Source organism: Microplitis mediator, chromosome 10, assembly GCF_029852145.1.
Source record: "Microplitis mediator isolate UGA2020A chromosome 10, iyMicMedi2.1, whole genome shotgun sequence".
In the NCBI taxonomy this organism is placed as follows: Eukaryota; Metazoa; Arthropoda; class Insecta; order Hymenoptera; family Braconidae; genus Microplitis; species Microplitis mediator.
In genome coordinates, this window is record NC_079978.1 from 14,422,522 (window position 1) to 14,440,676 (window position 18,155).

The window sequence follows — 18,155 nt, forward strand, 5'->3', positions numbered from 1 at the left end:
ATCAACATTTATAGATAATAGTAACTATAATATATCGAAAACAAAAAAAAAGTGGATGAACAAAAAAAATTATAAACTTTTTTCATCAACAAAAACATGATTAAATAATTTAATTCATTTTCATTCATTCACAATATACTCATTTATACACAATGTAATCATAACGTTTTTCTTTTTGTCACAAAGAAATAAAAAAACCATAAGTAATCAAGAAGTGACTTGACCTCATATTTGGTATAAGTTAAATTATATAAAATGTAATAATTCATCATTATTATTTGTGATTATCCCTTTTTGTACTCTGGCAATAAATAAAAATTTTGTAAACAAACTTGTTTTTATTATTTAAAAAAAAAAAAAAATTCCTTCATAATAAATTATTGTTATTATAGAATGAATAGAGATTGTTTTAATTCACAATACGGGCTTGTACTTTAGAATTGGGGTAAGGTAGAAACTTTAAATGCGGTCATTGAAGTAATCTCTCACTAAAAGCAACTGGTCATTTTAATAAATTTATTAATGACGTTTAAAATCTGTTCTTTAAAGACAATGAATATAAGGCCAATTATTTTATGGAAAACTACTTAAATAGTACTTTATTTGGTATAAATAAAAATAGAGCAATGCTATAATTTCAGTTTTTTAATTTTATTTATTCGTATATATGCAATTTAAAAACATATAAAAATAGTTTTCAGAAATTCTTTATCTTAATGGCAACTATGAATTTGTACTCATTGAGCAAAACAAAGCGATGAATGGGCATTTTTATTTCAATAACAGTTAACAGAGAACAGTAAAAATAAATAATTTAAACTTACACGGATACGATCTTATGACATTTAAAAAAATAATTATTTATAATATTTTAACATTCAGTACACGATAAATTGAACAGTGAGATTCAAGTAAAAAATAATTTTCGATTAGATAATGTTATCAAACATATTCAAGAATTAACAGTGGATGATAAAAATCATAGTAACAATGAAACAGAATAAAAAAAATTATTATTCAGCTGCAACATCATGAATCTTTGCTAATATCCTTTTTACGTTATGATTGTTAACTTTACATAACGACATGAATAAACTTCTCCGGTTACCAGCATCTTCGAGTTTTTTAGCAAGATCATTGGCTCGTTTTGTAATGTTGGCTTTTATGCCAGCGATTCGTGCAGCATTAAATCCATAAGATTTTGGACAAGGACCTTTAGTGAATTTGTACAGAAAAGTAACCATTTCTTGGGTAGCGTCACTTTCCTCACTCTCAACTTGGCAAGCCATATGAGCTGGTGAAACTTTTGGATTGTCTTTAAAGTCATCGAGGAGTGCATGGTAATGTGTAGAGAATAAAGTGCGGCATTCAAGTCTAGCGAGAGCTTGGAGAACAGCTGCGGCTATAGCTGTACCATCATGGGTTGATGTACCCCGACCAAGTTCATCAACAAGTACGAGAGAATTTTTAGTAGCGTAAAGAACAAATGTAGAAGCTTCACTTAATTCAACGAGGAATGTACTTCTACCGGTTCTCATATCATCACTGGCACCCAGTCGAGTGAATACACGATCTATCAATGAAAACTTACAACTCTGTGCAGGTATATGACATCCTATATGAGCCATAATACTCAATAAACCTACTTGACGCATAATTGTTGATTTTCCACCCATATTTGGTCCAGTTAAAATAACTAGAGGACCATAGCCATTGCTCGCAAGTGACGTATCGTTGGAAACGAAATTATCTGACGTGATGAAAGGATGTTTTCCATCTTTAATATCGATCATGACTTCATTAGTATCGTTGATTTCTGGAACACACTTATCACCTCTTCTGGAGTATTCAGCAAGTGAAATAAGGACATCGAGAATAGCAACTTTGTGAACAGCCCTTACCCACATGTCATAGTGCTCGCTGAACTTAGCGAAGGTGCGTCTATCAGAGTCTTTAAGGACTTTTTCATGCTGCTCTTCAGCTTTTGTTTGTCGTTCTTGAATTTTTTTTGTTTCCTCTGTCAAGTAACGTCTAAAACCTTTACGTTTACCTTGATATTCATAATAATCAGTGACCTTATCCACTGCACTGTCTGGTATTTCAATTTGATAAGCGTTTTCAGTACCACCAGTGTACTTAATCTCAGTTCCAAAATATTTACTTTGAGATTTTAAATATTCGTTGGCGTCTTTTTCTATTTGTTCTAATTCAGCAATTACCTTATCATATTCAGGATCCATTCCTTTTTTAGGTATTATACATCCTTGTTTTAATGCTAAATCTGAATCAAATCTAAGCTCAAAATGATTTAGAGTTTTCGTTAAATCGGGAAACTCTCCTTTCGGCTCAATTTGTGTTGTTCGTACAATTAAGTCACTCCTTAATAAATCAAAAATTCTCATTATTTCAAGTACTCGCTTAAAACCTTTTACACAAGTTATCAAGTCGGTAATTTTCCGTTTATTATAAATCAACACTGAGCTCATGAATGCTCGAGCATCAGGATGATTTTTTATATTAGCAACATTTCCATAAGCATGAATTTTACTCAATAACCTTTCAAGGTCTGGAAGGTTGTTTAACTGTTTACTAGCCTCCAGACATATGCGCTTTAGATCACGTAACTCTGTGACAGCATCTTGGCGAGCTATAATAGTATTTTTATCACAAAGTGGACGACAAACCCATTCTTTCAATAACCGCTTACCAAAATCCGTGCAGCAGTGATCTAAGGAAGTTAAAAGTGACGGACTACTGCCAAGAATATTCAAATTTTCTATAGTAGCAGCATCGATTACCATATTGACAAGCGGTCCAATTCGTTGTCCATTAACCACATTCAAATCTGGAGGTATATACGTCTCAAATTTTTTCTGCGCTAGTAGTTGATGATCCAACACAGACTCAGTTAATAAATAAACACACCCACCGAGAGCATGAACTGCTAATGTTTTATCTTCAGCTGGACTGAAACCGTTTGTACCTTGATCATTTATGTAAGGCTTCAACCCATCGGGCCACGAAAATTTATCTGACTCGTCTTTAAAGTATTCTCTTTCATAAAGTTTCTCAAGAACTTTTGTAGCCGTCCAAAATTGACAGTTTTGAAGCAAAGCTTCTTTGATGGTGATCACTGGTAGATGAGTATTGATTATTTTTATTGTTTTTGCAGAGAGATTGCCTTTACCGTAGATGACATGGGCAGGAGTATAATGAGAAAACAACGTAAGAAGACGTGAATTGTTACAATCGTCCTCGAACTGACCTATATGAAAAGCTCCAATACTTGTATCAATAAAACAAATTCCATAAGTTGATAAGTGAGCTGAATTTTGTTGCTCAACCAACGATAATAAATAAGTAGAATAAGGTGAAAAATTTTCTATATCTAATACCGAAGGTACTCGTGTACCTCGAGTAATAATTTGACAAACTTCACGTTTGATAACTTTATCAAATTTAGTTATTTGTGATTGAAATTTTTCACAACGTTCATCCCTCATATCTGGACTTTCGGTTTGCTCTGTACGAGCTACTTTGTATCCTTTTTCAACAAGTGTTTTAAAATAACGACTATAATGTAATTCAATAAATCCAGCGAATGCAAAATCACGGGGTATATATGACAAACCAAGTGTATTGACTCCAATAACAGCATCCATATGATATAACGTATAAAAATTAGCAATTTTAAACAACAAAAAACAGTCCCAATGTTGACTTTTTAGTACCCACCACTGACGCATCGCCGGAGTTTGTTGATCAAGAAATTCTTGGGGTACATAGAGTGTTTTAGCATCATATTCTGGATCATCTGGTCGTTTTTTCTTAGCATCACGAATTTTGTCAGGTTGAAGGAATGAATATTTCAAGTGAGGCCAACTTTTAGTACCTGACGGTAATTTTGCTTTTTCCAGTTGAAATGATTTGCCAGATTCATTCTATAATCAAGTTTTATTTTAATATATACTATTTATTAATCAATCAGTCAGACAATAATAGAATTATTCTTACATCATTCTTCTGAGTTTTCTTTTGGCTTGGATTACACTTTCTACCTTTACCGGGATTTCTTGGTTTCTATTAAAACAGTCATAGTAAAAACAATGATTTTCAATGAGTGAAATGTACAAATAATTAAAAATCTATATACCCGATGTTTTTTTGGTGTTGGGTTGTCATCAGTTGCAGTATCTGTCGTAGTGTCTGATCCAGAACCAGCAACTGCTGACAATACTGAGGCATCTGAGTCTGAAGCTTCATCATCACCTGCAATAAAAATATGAAGATAGAATTTAACTCATAAATCTAATACTATGTACAGAAATATATTAAGAATTCTCAAATAAAATAGTATAAAGGTAAAATTATCTTACTCGGTTTGTATTCATCCGAATCGTCTCCACTGTCATCAGAGGGAATAATTATTTTCCTTCTCTTTCTTTTGACAGGAGTCTCATCATCTTTTTTTTTATTCTCCAGATTATCTTCTTTGACCTTGGGTTTTTCCTTAACTTGACGCTTTCTCTTAGAAATAGTGGATTCTTTTTTGTTCTCTTTTCCATTTGCATCAGCTAAAATTTATTTATTGTTACAGATACTCGAAATGTATGACATGACATAGCGGATAATACAGATTATAACTAATCTTTCTAGTTGTGACATCGTCATTCGTTTAAATATTATATTAATTTAAATGTTACTCTAAGTATTGAAACTGACTTTTATTTGTAAGAATATTAATTTTATGAACAAATTGATGATGAAGTAATTGAGATACTTACCTTTTTTAGATTTAGTTTTAGATTGAGGTTTAGGTTTGGGTTTCGGTTCAGGTTTAGCTTTGGCTTTAGTTGTTGTTCGTTTAGGTGCTACTGGTTTTGAACGCGATGCAACTTTACTGGTTTTCTCTTCATCTTTTTTTGGTTTTTTAGGTGACGTTAATTCATCAGAGAGAGTATTTGATCGTAAACTACGTTTACTCATAATTGATAATTCATAAATTAACGTTTCCCTACTAAATAACACTACAAACTACTACGCACTTACAGCACCGAGAAAGTTAGTGCTGATGTTTATTTTATAGTTGAATAAGTTTACTGGCGGGAATTTATATAACCTCAAAACATATATAGTGTAAACACAAAAAATCGCCCAAACTTGTTTTCCATTCAAATTTCGCGGTTTTGAATTGTTTTCTTTTTTTTTTATTTACTGAAAAGTTAGAATCTATACTTGGATGTTAATTATTTTGGATGAAATTATATATGTGAACTTCATTACTTATATGCAATTTGTCAAGAAGTTATGAATGCAAAATGATTTTGTGAATATCAAGTTATAAATATGAGTGTTCATTTTAAACGGAGTACATAAATACACACATAAAGGAAATATAATTTACATATCTAAGATATTCTCAGCATTAAAGGATTAATCGATATCCTTACTAAAACTTGATTAGTATTATTATAATTGACTAACGAATTATTATCGATAGCGATTTCATTATAATTTTAACGATATTCTCTAAATGAATCATTTCGTTTCAACTTTATTTAGTTTTATAATGACTATTAGGGTGTCCCAAAAAAAAAAAATATTTTTTTTTTTAACATCTCATGGGCTCAAAAGTTACTTCATATTATAAAAAGAATCCTCACAAAATTTCAGCCAGATGTCTTTAAAATTGAGCTATCACAAAGGGGGGTCCCCTTTCCCATTTAAAACACACGCGAAAATTTTTCATTTTAATTTTTCGTTATTAAGACTATGAAAAAAATTTTTTTTTTAATTTCGCTTAGTATGATTTTGTAGGGAATTAACTTCTCTACAAAAAAGTGCTGATGCATTATGTACGTCAAACGAACTAGAAAAAAGTTACGGGGCTTCAAAAATCAACTAAAATTTTGTTTACTCAGTGTTGAATTTTTTTTTATTAATTTTTCATTTTTATTGCATCAAAAAAATTTTTTTTCACATTTTGACGAAAAAATCAAAAATCAACTAAGTGAAGTTTAAAAAATATTAATTTTTTGAACTAAATTGTCAACGGAAAGTGAACTTCATTTTTCGTTGACATTTAAAGCCCCATAACTTTTTTCTCATTCATTTGACGTATATATGATATCAAATACTTTCTGTAGGAAATTAAATTTCCTACAAGAGCATGCTCGTCAAAATGTGAAAAAAAAATTTTTTTGATGCAATAAAAATGAAAAATTAATAAAAAAAAAATTCAACACTGAGTAAACAAAATTTTAGTTGATTTTTGAAGCCCCGTAACTTTTTTCTAGTTCGTTTGACGTACATAATGCATCAGCACTTTTTTGTAGAGAAGTTAATTCCCTACAAAATCATACTAAGCGAAATTAAAAAAAAAATTTTTTTCATAGTCTTAATAACGAAAAATTAAAATGAAAAATTTTCGCGTGTGTTTTAAATGGGAAAGGGGACCCCCCTTTGTGATAGCTCAATTTTAAAGACATCTGGCTGAAATTTTGTGAGGATTCTTTTTATAATATGAAGTAACTTTTGAGCCCATAAGACGTTAAAAAACAATATATATATTTTTTTTTTGGGACACCCTAATGACTATACATAGGTTTTTGCAGATTCTATGGATAAGATAAAGAACCCACTTATTAACAGAATACCGACTACAGACACAACGTTATTAACTTAAAATTTATAAATACTTTAACTTTTTAACTTTGAAATGCCTTTTTTTGTAAATTGAATGATACTGTATAACGTACTTTTTATAGTGTAAGTAACTGGGGCTTGTACTTAATTTTTGAACTTGCGGATTGATAATTTATGGAAAAATAGGACTTGGATTTATTTAAAAAAATAAATAAATAATGAAAAAATATTTGATCATATCTCATATCATTCATGCGTATTTATCAAAGAAGACTACAATACTTAAAAACGTACAAAAATGATTGAATGAATTTTTTTTTCTTAACTATTTTACACAAATTTAGCGAAGAAAAAAACTATGGAAAAGTTCAAATTTGTACAATAGTAAACAATATATAAAGCAGGAAATTTTCAGATTTCCTTAAAAATACAAAGGCTTTGAATTATAAAAAAATATTGAAATGGTAACAATACTGAGTATTTTATGTAAAGTATAAAGAAATGGAATATGTTGAAAAATTATTTGGCAGCAATAGCGTGCAGCTGTGTAAGTATCCTTTTTACGTTATGATTGTTAACTTTACATAACGACATGAATAAACTTCTTCGGTTACCAGCATCCTCGAGTTTTTTAGCAAGATCATTGGCTCGTTTTGTAATATTGGCTTTTATGCCAGCGATTCGTGCAGCATTAAATCCATATGATTTTGGACATGCTCCTTCGGCTAATTTGTATAAGAAAGTTACAGTTTCTTGAGTAGCATCACTTTCTTCACTCTCAACTTGGCAAGCCATATGAGCTGGTGAAACTTTTGGATTGTCTTTAAAGTCATCGAGAAGTGCATGGTAATGTGTAGAGAATAAAGTGCGGCATTCAAGTCTAGCGAGAGCTTGGAGAACAGCTGCAGCTATAGCTGTACCATCATGGGTTGATGTACCCCGACCAAGTTCATCAACAAGTACGAGAGAATTTTTAGTAGCGTGTTGAACAAACGTAGCAGCTTCACTTAATTCAACGAGGAATGTACTTCTACCGGTTATCATATCATCATTGGCACCCAGTCGAGTGAATACACGATCTATCAATGAAAACTTACAACTCTGTGCAGGTATATGACATCCTATATGAGCCATAATACTCAATAAACCTACTTGACGCATAATTGTTGATTTTCCACCCATATTTGGGCCAGTCAGAATAACCAAAGGACCATAGCCATTGCTCGCAAGTGATGTGTCATTGGGGACGAAATTATCTGATGTGATTAAAGGATGTTTTCCATCTTTAATATCGATCATTATTTCATCTGTATCATTAATTTCTGGAACACACTTATCACCGCTTCTAGCGTATTGAGCGAGTGAAATAAGGACATCAAGAACGGCAACTTTGTGAACAGCCGTAGCCCACATGTCATAGTGCTCGCTGAACTTAGCGAAAGTGCGTCTATCAGAGTCTTTAAGGACTTTTTGATGTTGTTCTTCAGCTTTTGTTTGTCGTTCTAGAAATTTTTTGGTTTCTTCCGTTAAATAACGTTTAAAACCTTTACGTTTACCTTGATATTCATACTGATCAGTAACTTTATCTTCTACACTGTCTGGTATTTCAATTTGATAAGATTCACGACCTCCAGTAAAACTAATCTTCGTTCCAAAATATTCACTTTGAGACTTTAAATACACGTCCATGTCTTCTTTTATTTGTTTTAATTCAGCGATTACCTCATCATATTCAGCATCCATTCCTTTTTTCGGTATTATACATCCTTGTTCTAATGCTAATTTTGAATCGAACCTACGCTCGAACTGATTTAGAGTTTCCTTTAAATCGGGAAACTCTCCTTTCGGCTCAATTTGTGTTGTTTGTACTATCAAATCACTTACTAATGAATCAAAAATTTTTATTATTTCAAGCACTTGATTAAAGCCTCTTAGACAATTAATTAAGTCAATAATTTTCCGTTGATTATAAGTCATCATTTCGCACATAAATGCTCGAGCGTCGGGATGATTTTTCATCTTAGCAGCATTTCCATGAGCATGAATTTTGCTTAATAACCTTTCAAGATCTGGAAGATTGATTAACTGTTTACTAGCATCCAGACATATTTGCTTTAGATCACGTAACTCTGTGACAGCGTCGATTCGAGCTATAATAGTATTTTTGTCACAAGGTGGACGACAAACCCATTCTTTCAATAACCGCTTACCAAAATCTGTGCAGCAGTGATCTAAGGAAGTTAAAAGTGACGGACTACTGCCAAGAATATTCAAATTTTCTATAGTAGCAGCATCAATTACCATATTGACAAGCGGTCCAACTCGTTGTCCATTAACCACATTTAAATCTGGAGGTATATATGTCTCAAATTTTTTCTGCGCTAGTAATTGATGATCCAACACAGATTCAGTTAATAAATAAACACACACACCGAGAGCATGAACTGCTAATGTTTTATCTTTAGCTGGACTGATACCGTTAGTACCTTGATCGTTTAGGAAAGGCTTTAACCCATCGGGCCAAGAAAATTCATCTGACTCGTATTTAAAATATTCCCCTTCATAAAGTTTCTCAATAACTTTTTTTGCCGTCAAAAATTGCGAATTAAGTAAAGGATCTTTGATTGTTGTCCCTGGCAATTGAGTATTAAGTATTTTCATCGTTATTGGAGAGAGATTTCCTTTTCCGTAAATAACGTGGACAGGGGTGTAGTGAGATAACAACGTAAGTAGACGTGAATTGTTACAGTCGTCTTCAAATTGACCTATATGAAAAACTCCAATACTTGTATCAATAAAACAAATTCCATAAGTCGATAAGTGAGCTGCGTTTTGTTGTTCTACCAGTGATAATAAATAGTTAGAATGAGCTGAAAAATTTTCAATATCTAACACCGTAGGAACTCGTGTACCTCGAGTAGTAATTTGGCAAACTTCACGTCTAACAACTTTATCAAATTTCGACGCTTTTGTTTTTGAATTTTTACAACGTTCAGCCATCATTTCTGGATTTTCAGTTTGCTCTATACGAGCTACTTTGTATCCTTTTTCAACGAGTGTTTTAAAATAACGGCTAAAGTTTACTTCAAAGCATCCCGTGTATGCAAAATCACGTGGTATAATTGATAAACCAAGTGCATTAGCTCCAATGACAGCATCCATATGATACAATCCATAAAATTTACCAATTTTATGGAAGAAAACACAGTCCCAATGTTGACTTTTAAGTACCCACCACTGTCGCATCGATGGAGTTTGCTCATTAAGAAATTTATCGGGTATGTAAACTGTTTTAGGATTATATTCTGGATCATCTGGTCTTCTTTTTTCAGCATCTCGAATTTCATCGGGTTGAAGAAATGAATATTTTAAATGAGGCCAACTTTCAGCACCAGAAACTGGACCTGATGGTAATTGTGCTTTTGCCAATTGAAATGACTTGCCGGTTTCATCCTATAATAAAGTTTTATTCCAATAAATACTTTTTAATAATCAATCAGACAATAATAGAATTATTCTTACATCATTCTGCTGAGTTTTCTTTTGGTTTGGATTACACTTTGTACCTTTACCGGGATTTCTTGGTTTCTATAAAAACAGTCATAGTAAAAACAATGATTTTCAATTCATAAAATATTTAAAATAGTTAAAAATTTATGTACCCGTTCTTTTTTAGGTGTTGGGTCATCATCACTCGCATTATCTAACGTAGTGTCTGCTTCAGAACTAGCAACTGCTGACGATACTGAGGCATCTGAGTCTGAAGCTTCATCATCACCTGCAATAAAAATATGAAGATAGAATTCAACCCATAGATCTAATACTATGTACACAAATATATAAAGAATTTTCAAATAAAGTAGTATAAAAGTCAAATTATCTCACTTGGTTTGTATTCATCTGAATCATCTCCACTTTCATCAGAGGGGACAATTATTTTCCTTTTCTTCCTTTTTATGGGAGTCTCCTCATCCTTCTCTTCATCATCTGAATTATCTTCGATTTTTGGTTTTTCCTTAACTTGCCGCTTTCTTTTAGAACCGATGGACTCTTCTTTGTTCTCTTTCCCATTGACATCAGCTAAAATTTGTTTATTGAGTCAAATTCACAATTACAAAACATGAATAAATTATCATACCTTGAACATAATATTTTCCTATTATGTCAATTCATATTTAACTTATTATTGTGAAAACATAAATATTAATTTAAAAAATCAGTATTTTTTTCTATTGTTCAGACTCATCCTATTCTCTACATAAAGATCAATATTTAATGTAACTCATAAAAATTAAATGCTCTTCTAATTCTTGGGATTAAATTTTATTTCTATGATTGTTAGTTTAGTAAATAAATTAATGATAAAGTAATAAAGACACTAACCTTTTTTAGATTTAGTTTTAGGTTGAGGCTCAGGTTTAGCTTTGGCTTTAGTTGTTGTTCGTTTAGGTGTTGCTGGTTTTGGACGCGATGCAACTTTACTAGTTTTCTTTTCATCCTTTTTCGGTGCTTTAGATGATTTTAATTCATCCGACAGAGCATTTGATCGTAAACTACGTTTACTCATTATTGATAATTCATCAATTAAAATTTTTTCTTTAATGTTTTTTCAATGTGTACTTAATACTGGACACTTGTAGACGCAAAAGCCGATAGTTAGCTTTTTACAGTTGGAATAGACTGGCGGGAATTTATATAACCTCTAAAGTAGTGTATAAACATAAACATAAACTCATCTAAGCCTGTTTTCAATTCAAATTTCGCGGTTTTGAAATATATGTGAGCTTTGTTATTATCTATTTGCAAATTGTAAACAAGTAATCAATCCGAGCTGTTGTTTTAAATGAAGTACATAAATTAAATTATAAATAATTTAATATTTAAACTTTGTTTGTCATTGTCATGACATTTTATTCGATAAATAAAATAATAATGTATGACATACTCCTTATAGTGTTGATAAATGGAGTTCTTTCTTATTCTTGTATTTAATGATTAAAAATTTTAATAAAAATAGGATTAGTATTTTTTTCATAAATGTTTGATTATTTTTTGTTATTTATTTTAGAACAATACAATAGTTAAAAACGTACAAAAATAATTAAACAAGTTTTTTTTTTCTTGGTAACCATTTTACACAAATTGAGCAAAAGAAAAAGTTCATGAGAAAAATAAAATTTTGCAACAGTGGAAAATATATGAAATAATTAACTTTAAGATTTACTTAAAGATACAACGGTTTTACATTACAAGAAAATATTTAAATGATAACAATACTGAGCATTTTATGTTAAATATAAATATAATAATGGAGTATGATAAAAAATTATTTGATCGCAATGGCATTCAGCTGCGTAAGTATTCCTTTGACGTTATTATTTTCAACATTGCATAGCGACATAAATAGACTTCTGCGACTTCCAGCATCTTCTAGTTTCTTAGCAAGATCATTAGCTCGTTTTGTGATGTTGGCTTTTATGCCAGCAATTCGTGCAGCATTAAATCCATATGATTTCGGACATGCTCCTTCGGCTAATTTGTATAAGAAAGTAACAGTTTCTTGAGTAGCATCACTTTCTTCACTCTCAACCAAACAAGCCATGTGTGCTGGTGAAACACTTGAATTGTTTTTAAAATCGTCTACAAGTGAATGATAGTGAGTAGAGAATATTGATCTACATTCAAGTTTGGTAAGAGCTTGAAGAACAGCTGCAGCAATAGCTGCACCGTCGTGTGTCGATGTACCTCGACCAAGTTCATCAACAAGAACAAGAGAATGTTTAGTAGCGTGTTGAACAAACGTAGCAGCTTCACTTAATTCAACGAGGAATGTACTTCTACCGGTTACCATATCGTCATTGGCACCAAGCCGAGTGAAAACACGATCTATCAATGAAAACTTACAACTCTGTGCAGGTATATGACATCCTATATGGGCCATAATACTCAATAAACCTACTTGACGCATAATTGTTGATTTTCCGCCCATGTTTGGTCCAGTTAAAATAACTAGAGGACCATAGCCATTGCTCGCAAGTGACGTATCGTTGGGAACAAAATTGTCTGACGTGATAAAAGGATGTTTTCCATCTTTAATGTCGATCATTACTTCATTAGTATCGTTGATTTCTGGAACACACATATCACCGCTTCTAGCGTATTGAGCGAGTGAGATAAGGACATCAAGAACGGCAACTTTGTAAACAGCTGTAGCCCACATGTCGTAGTGCTCGCTGAACTTAGCGAAGGTGCGTCTATCAGAATCCTTAAGGACTTTTTCCCGTTGTTCTTCAGCTTCGGTTAGTCTTCTCAAAATTTCTTTCGTTTCTGCAGTCCAATACCGTTTGAATCCTTTTCGTTGACTTTGCAATTCATATCGATCCGTTATTTTATTTGTTCGACTTTCAGGTACCTCAATTTGAAAAGCATTTTTTTTAGTACCAGTATATTTAACCTCAACTCCAAAATATCGGCTTTGTGATCTCAAATAATCGTCTGCATCTTTTTTAACTTGTGCCAATTCAGCAATTACCTTATCATATTCAGCATCCATTCCTTTTTTAGGTATTATACATCCTTGTTTTAATGCTGCTTCTGAATCAAATCCACGCTCAAAATGTTTAAGAGTTTCACTTAAATCAGGAAATTCCCCTCTAGGCTCTGTTTGTGTTGTTTGTACTATTAAATTACTTTCAAATGACTTGAAAAGTTGCATTATTTTAAGTATTTGATCGAAACCTTTGAGACAATTAACAAAATCTGTTATTTTTCGTTGGTTATAAGTATTCATTTCAAACATAAATGCTCTACCATCGGGATGATTTTTCATTTTAGCAGCATTTCCATGAGCATGAATTTTGCTCAATGATCTTTCAAGATCCGGAAGAGTACTTAAAAGTTTTCTAGCATCTTGACAGACATGCTGAAGATCACATAGTTCTGTAACAGCATCTTGCCGAGCAATAATTAACTTTTTGTGGCAAGCTGGACGACAAACCCATTCTTTTAGTAACCTTTTTCCAAAAGCGGTACAACAGTGATCTAAAGTTGTTAAAAGCGATGGACTTTTGCCAAGGATATTTAGATTAATTATTGCGACAGCATCAATTACCATATTAACAAGTGGTCCAATACGTTGGCCATCAGCTGCTACATTCATATCTGGAGGAACATATGTTTTGAATTTTTTTTGTGCCAGTAACTGTTGATCTAGCACGTAGTCAGTTAATACATAGACGCAACCACCAAGAGCATTGACTGCCAGTTGTTTATCATCTGCTGGACTCAATCCAAGAGTATCTCGTTCATTTAAATAAGGCTTCAGACCTTCAGGCCAAGAAAATTCAGCTGATTCGTATTTAAAGTATTGTCCTTCATGGAGTTTCTCAAGAACTTTTGTTGCCGTCCAAAATTGTGATTCTTTGAGTAAACCTTCTTTCATTGTTGTCGTTGGCAATTGGGTATTAAGTATTTTCATAGTTATTGGAGAGAGATTACCTTTTTCGTATACAACATGGACAGGGGTGTAGTGAGATAACAAGGTAAGTAATCGTGAATTATGACGATCGTCTTCAAATTGACCTAAATGGAAAACGCCAATACTTGTATCAATAAAACAAATTCCGTAGGATGGTAATTGAGTTGCATTTTGTTGTTCAACTATTGACAATAAATATTTAGAATCAGGTGAAAAACTTTCGGTATCTTGAACTGTAGCCACTCTCGTACCTCGAGTACTGATTTGACAAATTTCACGTTTAACAACTTTATCAAATTTCGTTATTTTTGATTGAGATTTTTCACAACGTTGGGCCATCATTGCTGGGTTTTCGGTTTGTTCAATACGAGCAACTTTGTATCCTTTTTCAACAAGCATTGATGAGAAACGCCCGTAACTTGTCTCAGGGAAACCCGAGTGGGCCCATTCACCTCTCATGAATGTCAAACCAAGTGCGTTAACTCCAGTGACAGCATCCATATGATATAATTCATAAAACTTTCCAACTTTAAAAAAGAAAACACAGTCCCAATGTTGACTTTTTAGTACCCACCACTGACGCATCGCTGGAGTTTGTTGATCAAGAAATTCTTGGGGTACGTAAATTGTTTTGGGATCATATTCTGGATCATCTGGTTTTCTTCGTTTAGCATCACGAATTTTATCAGGTTGAATGAATGGAATCTTCAAGTGAGGCCAACTTTCAGCGCCTGATGTTGGACCAGACGGTAATTGTGCTTTTGCCAATTGATAAGACTTACCGGATTCATCCTATAATAAAGTTTTATTTCAATAAATACCATTTAATAATCAATCAGACAAAAATAAATTGAATCTTACATCATTAATTTCAACTGCTTTTTTAGTCGGTTGTGATTTTTTGGCGTTACTGGGATTTCTAGCTTTCTAATACAACAAAAGTTATTAAAAAATTAGTTATTTATATATAAATAAATAAATGAATAAGATAAAATATTTTTAAAAATATATTACTCGTTCTTTTTTAGGTGTTGGATCATCATCAGTTCCAGTTTCTAAAGTAGTATCTGCTTCAGACGTAGCAACACCTGATGATATTGAAGCATCTGAATCTGAAGCTTCATCATCACCTACAATAAATAAATCCAAGATTTAATTTTAACAAAAAAATCTAATAACAAATAAATACATAAAATATATTAGAAATTTTTAAAAATAACTGTAACTTAATTTACATAAATTTAAAAATATTTTACCTGGCTTGTATTCATCTGAGTCGTCTCCACTTTCATCTGAGGGAATAATAATTCTCCTTCTTTTCGTTTTGACAGGAGTTTCTTCATCTTTCTCTTCATCCTTCTCTTCATCTCTTAAATCCTCTTCGGCGGCCTTGGGTTTTTCTTTATCTTGTCGCTTTCTTTTGGGAGTATTAGAACCCTCTTTATTCTCTTTCCCATTTACAATAGCTACCGTCCAAAGAAAAAAACAACAATCGTTCGAATAAAATTTATGATTACATGACACAAATACTTATAATTCAATGTAATCTCACTGTAACATGCTATTTCATAATTTATAAAAACAATTTAAATTTAACGATTAAATAAATATTAAAATAAACAAATTAATACTTCATTCTTTTGTCTGGCTCATCATGGTTCACTCAGATAAATATCAAATGACAATTCAAATTTATATACTAATTCTACTTTTGACAATCGATATTGTCGATGTCAATGATAATTACATCAGTTAATTAAATATAAGTAAATAAATGAAAAAAAAAAAGTAATTTATTTACGAACCTTTTGGTTTGGCTTTAATTTCACGTTTAGGAGTTGATGGTTTTGGACTTGATTCGACTTTAGTCTCTTTTTTTTCTTCTTTTTTTGGTACTTTAGGTGAAGTAAAATAATTATAAAGAGTATTTGTTTGTGTACTACGTTTACTCATGATTAATAATATATAAAAGTTTTATCGTGTCGTACAATGGCTTCACTTTTAACGTCTCTTTGTTCAGTTACGTATATAGGAGACACTGCACGTAGTGAATTGAAAGACGCAAATGCCGAAAAAAATGTGATGCCAGGAATTCGCGCTTGAATACATTTAACTGGCGGGAATTTAAATAACCTAAAAAATAGTAAAATTATAAATTGAAGATGTCGCTATTTGTACGTTAGGTTACTTTGGTCGATTTCCAATTTACAATTCGTCGAAATTATTTTAGACAAATCGCAAATGCGGATGGTGGTGGATGTATGACGATCCTGAAGTTAGCAGACAATTAAATATTTTATGATTTTATTTTTAACAATTAAGTTTGAAGAAAAAAAAAACTAAAAATAAGCACATGTAGAAAATTTAAAAAACTATGATACTGAAGTTAGCCGATGTCTAATAATTTTTGGATTTTTTAAATGACGATAAATTATAAAAAAAAAAATATTTAAAGAAATTTCACTTACAGTCTTTTTAATTTTCTACATGTGCATTTCTTCAGTTTCTTTTTTTCTTCAAATTTAATTGTTCAAAAAAAAAATCATAAAATTTTTAATTGTCTGTTAACTTCAGGATCATAAAAAACTATAAGTGCAATTTTTTGAAATATTTTTTTTTTTCAATATATCGTTTTAAAAAAATATCCAAAAATTATTAGACGTGGGCTAACTTCAGTATCATGATGTATGTAGATGTAGTCGGCAGGTATCAAAAACGTACCAAAAATAAAACTCTACCCAATTGAAGTCAGCCGTGACATGCCTACCTTGAAAATTCCCGCTCCAATAAAAAAATCTACCACAATATAAATGATCCTGAAGTTAGCCGACGTCTAATAATTTTTGGATTTTATTTTAGACAGTAAATTATAAAAAAAAAAAATTTGAAAAAATTGCACCTGTAGATTTTTAAATTTTCTACATGTGTATTTTTTGATTTTTTTTGAAATTTAAATGTTCAAAATAAAATCAAAAAATTTTTAATTGTCTGCTAACTTCAGGATCGTCAATATAATCACTACCAGACAAAAAATCATGATACTGAAGTTAGCAGACGTCTAATAATTTTTGGACTTTTTTTTAAACAATAAATTGTAAAAAAAAAATATTTGAAAAAATTGCACCTGTATTTTTTAAAATTTTCTACATGTGCATATTTTTATTTTATTTTTTCGCGATTTATTCGTTGAAATACGAAAATTCAAAAATTTTCAAATGTCTGCTAACTTCATGATCATCAAAAAATCACTAAGTACCAAGTTTCATTTTTGAATAAATTCTACCGCTTGAAACCCCTACCATCGACTTTAGAATGTATATTTTACAAACAGTAAATTTATTTTTAATTAATTGGGAATCATTTAAGAAGATTTAGGAATATAATTTTAATATTAAGGACTAATTAATAAATGGGTAATTAATTAATATTTTTGGAGCGTTTAGTAAGCATGTTAGAAAATAAAATTAACATGATTTTTTCGTCAGTTAATAGTAAACTATTTAGGAAGAAAGTTATGAATTGTTTTAATTTTAAAATTCCAAATGCTAATTACTCATTAATTAATTAGTCCTAAATAATAGAGTTATATTTCTAAATCTTCCCAAATAATTCCCAATTAATTAAAAATAGTTTTAATAAAAAAAAAAAAATTTTTTTGTGGGTTAAATATACAGACGTAAGTTGATGGTAGGGATTTCAAACAATAGAGTTTATTCGAAAATGCAACTTGGTAGTGTTTTTTTCTGGAAGTGATTACATCGTGATAGATTTTTTTATTGGTAGAGATTTTATTGGAGCGGGAATTTTCGAGGTCGGCATGTCACGGCTGACTTAAATTGGGTAGAGCTTTATTTTTGGTAGAGTCACTTGTGACTGAGTTATATACCTGCCGGTGCCCTATCCAAAAATTCCCATAGAATCCACTCAACTGCGACAAAAACCGCATAGAATCCTATTGACCGTATTGGTTTCTATGCGGTTTTTTGTCGCAGTTGAGTAGATTCTATGGGAATTTTTGGATAGGGTGTAGTCG

At 31.4% G+C, this 18,155-nt stretch overlaps 3 protein-coding genes across 3 annotated transcripts; all 3 read right to left on the reverse strand.

Moving 5' to 3' along the window:
* Window positions 1-723: 723 nt before the first annotated feature.
* On the reverse strand, window positions 724-5,318 carry LOC130676022 (probable DNA mismatch repair protein Msh6). Its single transcript, XM_057481975.1, has 5 exons — window positions 4,785-5,318; window positions 4,377-4,574; window positions 4,154-4,269; window positions 4,015-4,080; window positions 724-3,941 (listed from the first exon to the last, which is right to left on the reverse strand). The coding sequence occupies exons 1-5, from the start codon at window positions 4,984-4,986 to the stop codon at window positions 1,014-1,016; spliced, it is 3,510 nt and encodes a 1,169-aa protein (XP_057337958.1). The 5' UTR covers window positions 4,987-5,318; the 3' UTR covers window positions 724-1,013.
* Window positions 5,319-6,883: 1,565 nt separating this feature from the next.
* On the reverse strand, window positions 6,884-11,338 carry LOC130676798 (probable DNA mismatch repair protein Msh6). The gene is made up of 5 exons (XM_057483314.1): window positions 11,029-11,338; window positions 10,531-10,725; window positions 10,308-10,423; window positions 10,168-10,233; window positions 6,884-10,098 (listed from the first exon to the last, which is right to left on the reverse strand). Exons 1-5 carry the CDS (start codon window positions 11,210-11,212, stop codon window positions 7,165-7,167), a joined length of 3,495 nt encoding a protein of 1,164 aa, XP_057339297.1. The 5' UTR covers window positions 11,213-11,338; the 3' UTR covers window positions 6,884-7,164.
* Window positions 11,339-11,742: 404 nt separating this feature from the next.
* Window positions 11,743-16,237, reverse strand: LOC130676799 (probable DNA mismatch repair protein Msh6). The gene is made up of 5 exons (XM_057483315.1): window positions 15,928-16,237; window positions 15,379-15,588; window positions 15,137-15,252; window positions 14,984-15,049; window positions 11,743-14,914 (listed from the first exon to the last, which is right to left on the reverse strand). The coding sequence occupies exons 1-5, from the start codon at window positions 16,073-16,075 to the stop codon at window positions 11,972-11,974; spliced, it is 3,483 nt and encodes a 1,160-aa protein (XP_057339298.1). The 5' UTR covers window positions 16,076-16,237; the 3' UTR covers window positions 11,743-11,971.
* Between the last annotated feature and the right edge of the window lie 1,918 nt (window positions 16,238-18,155).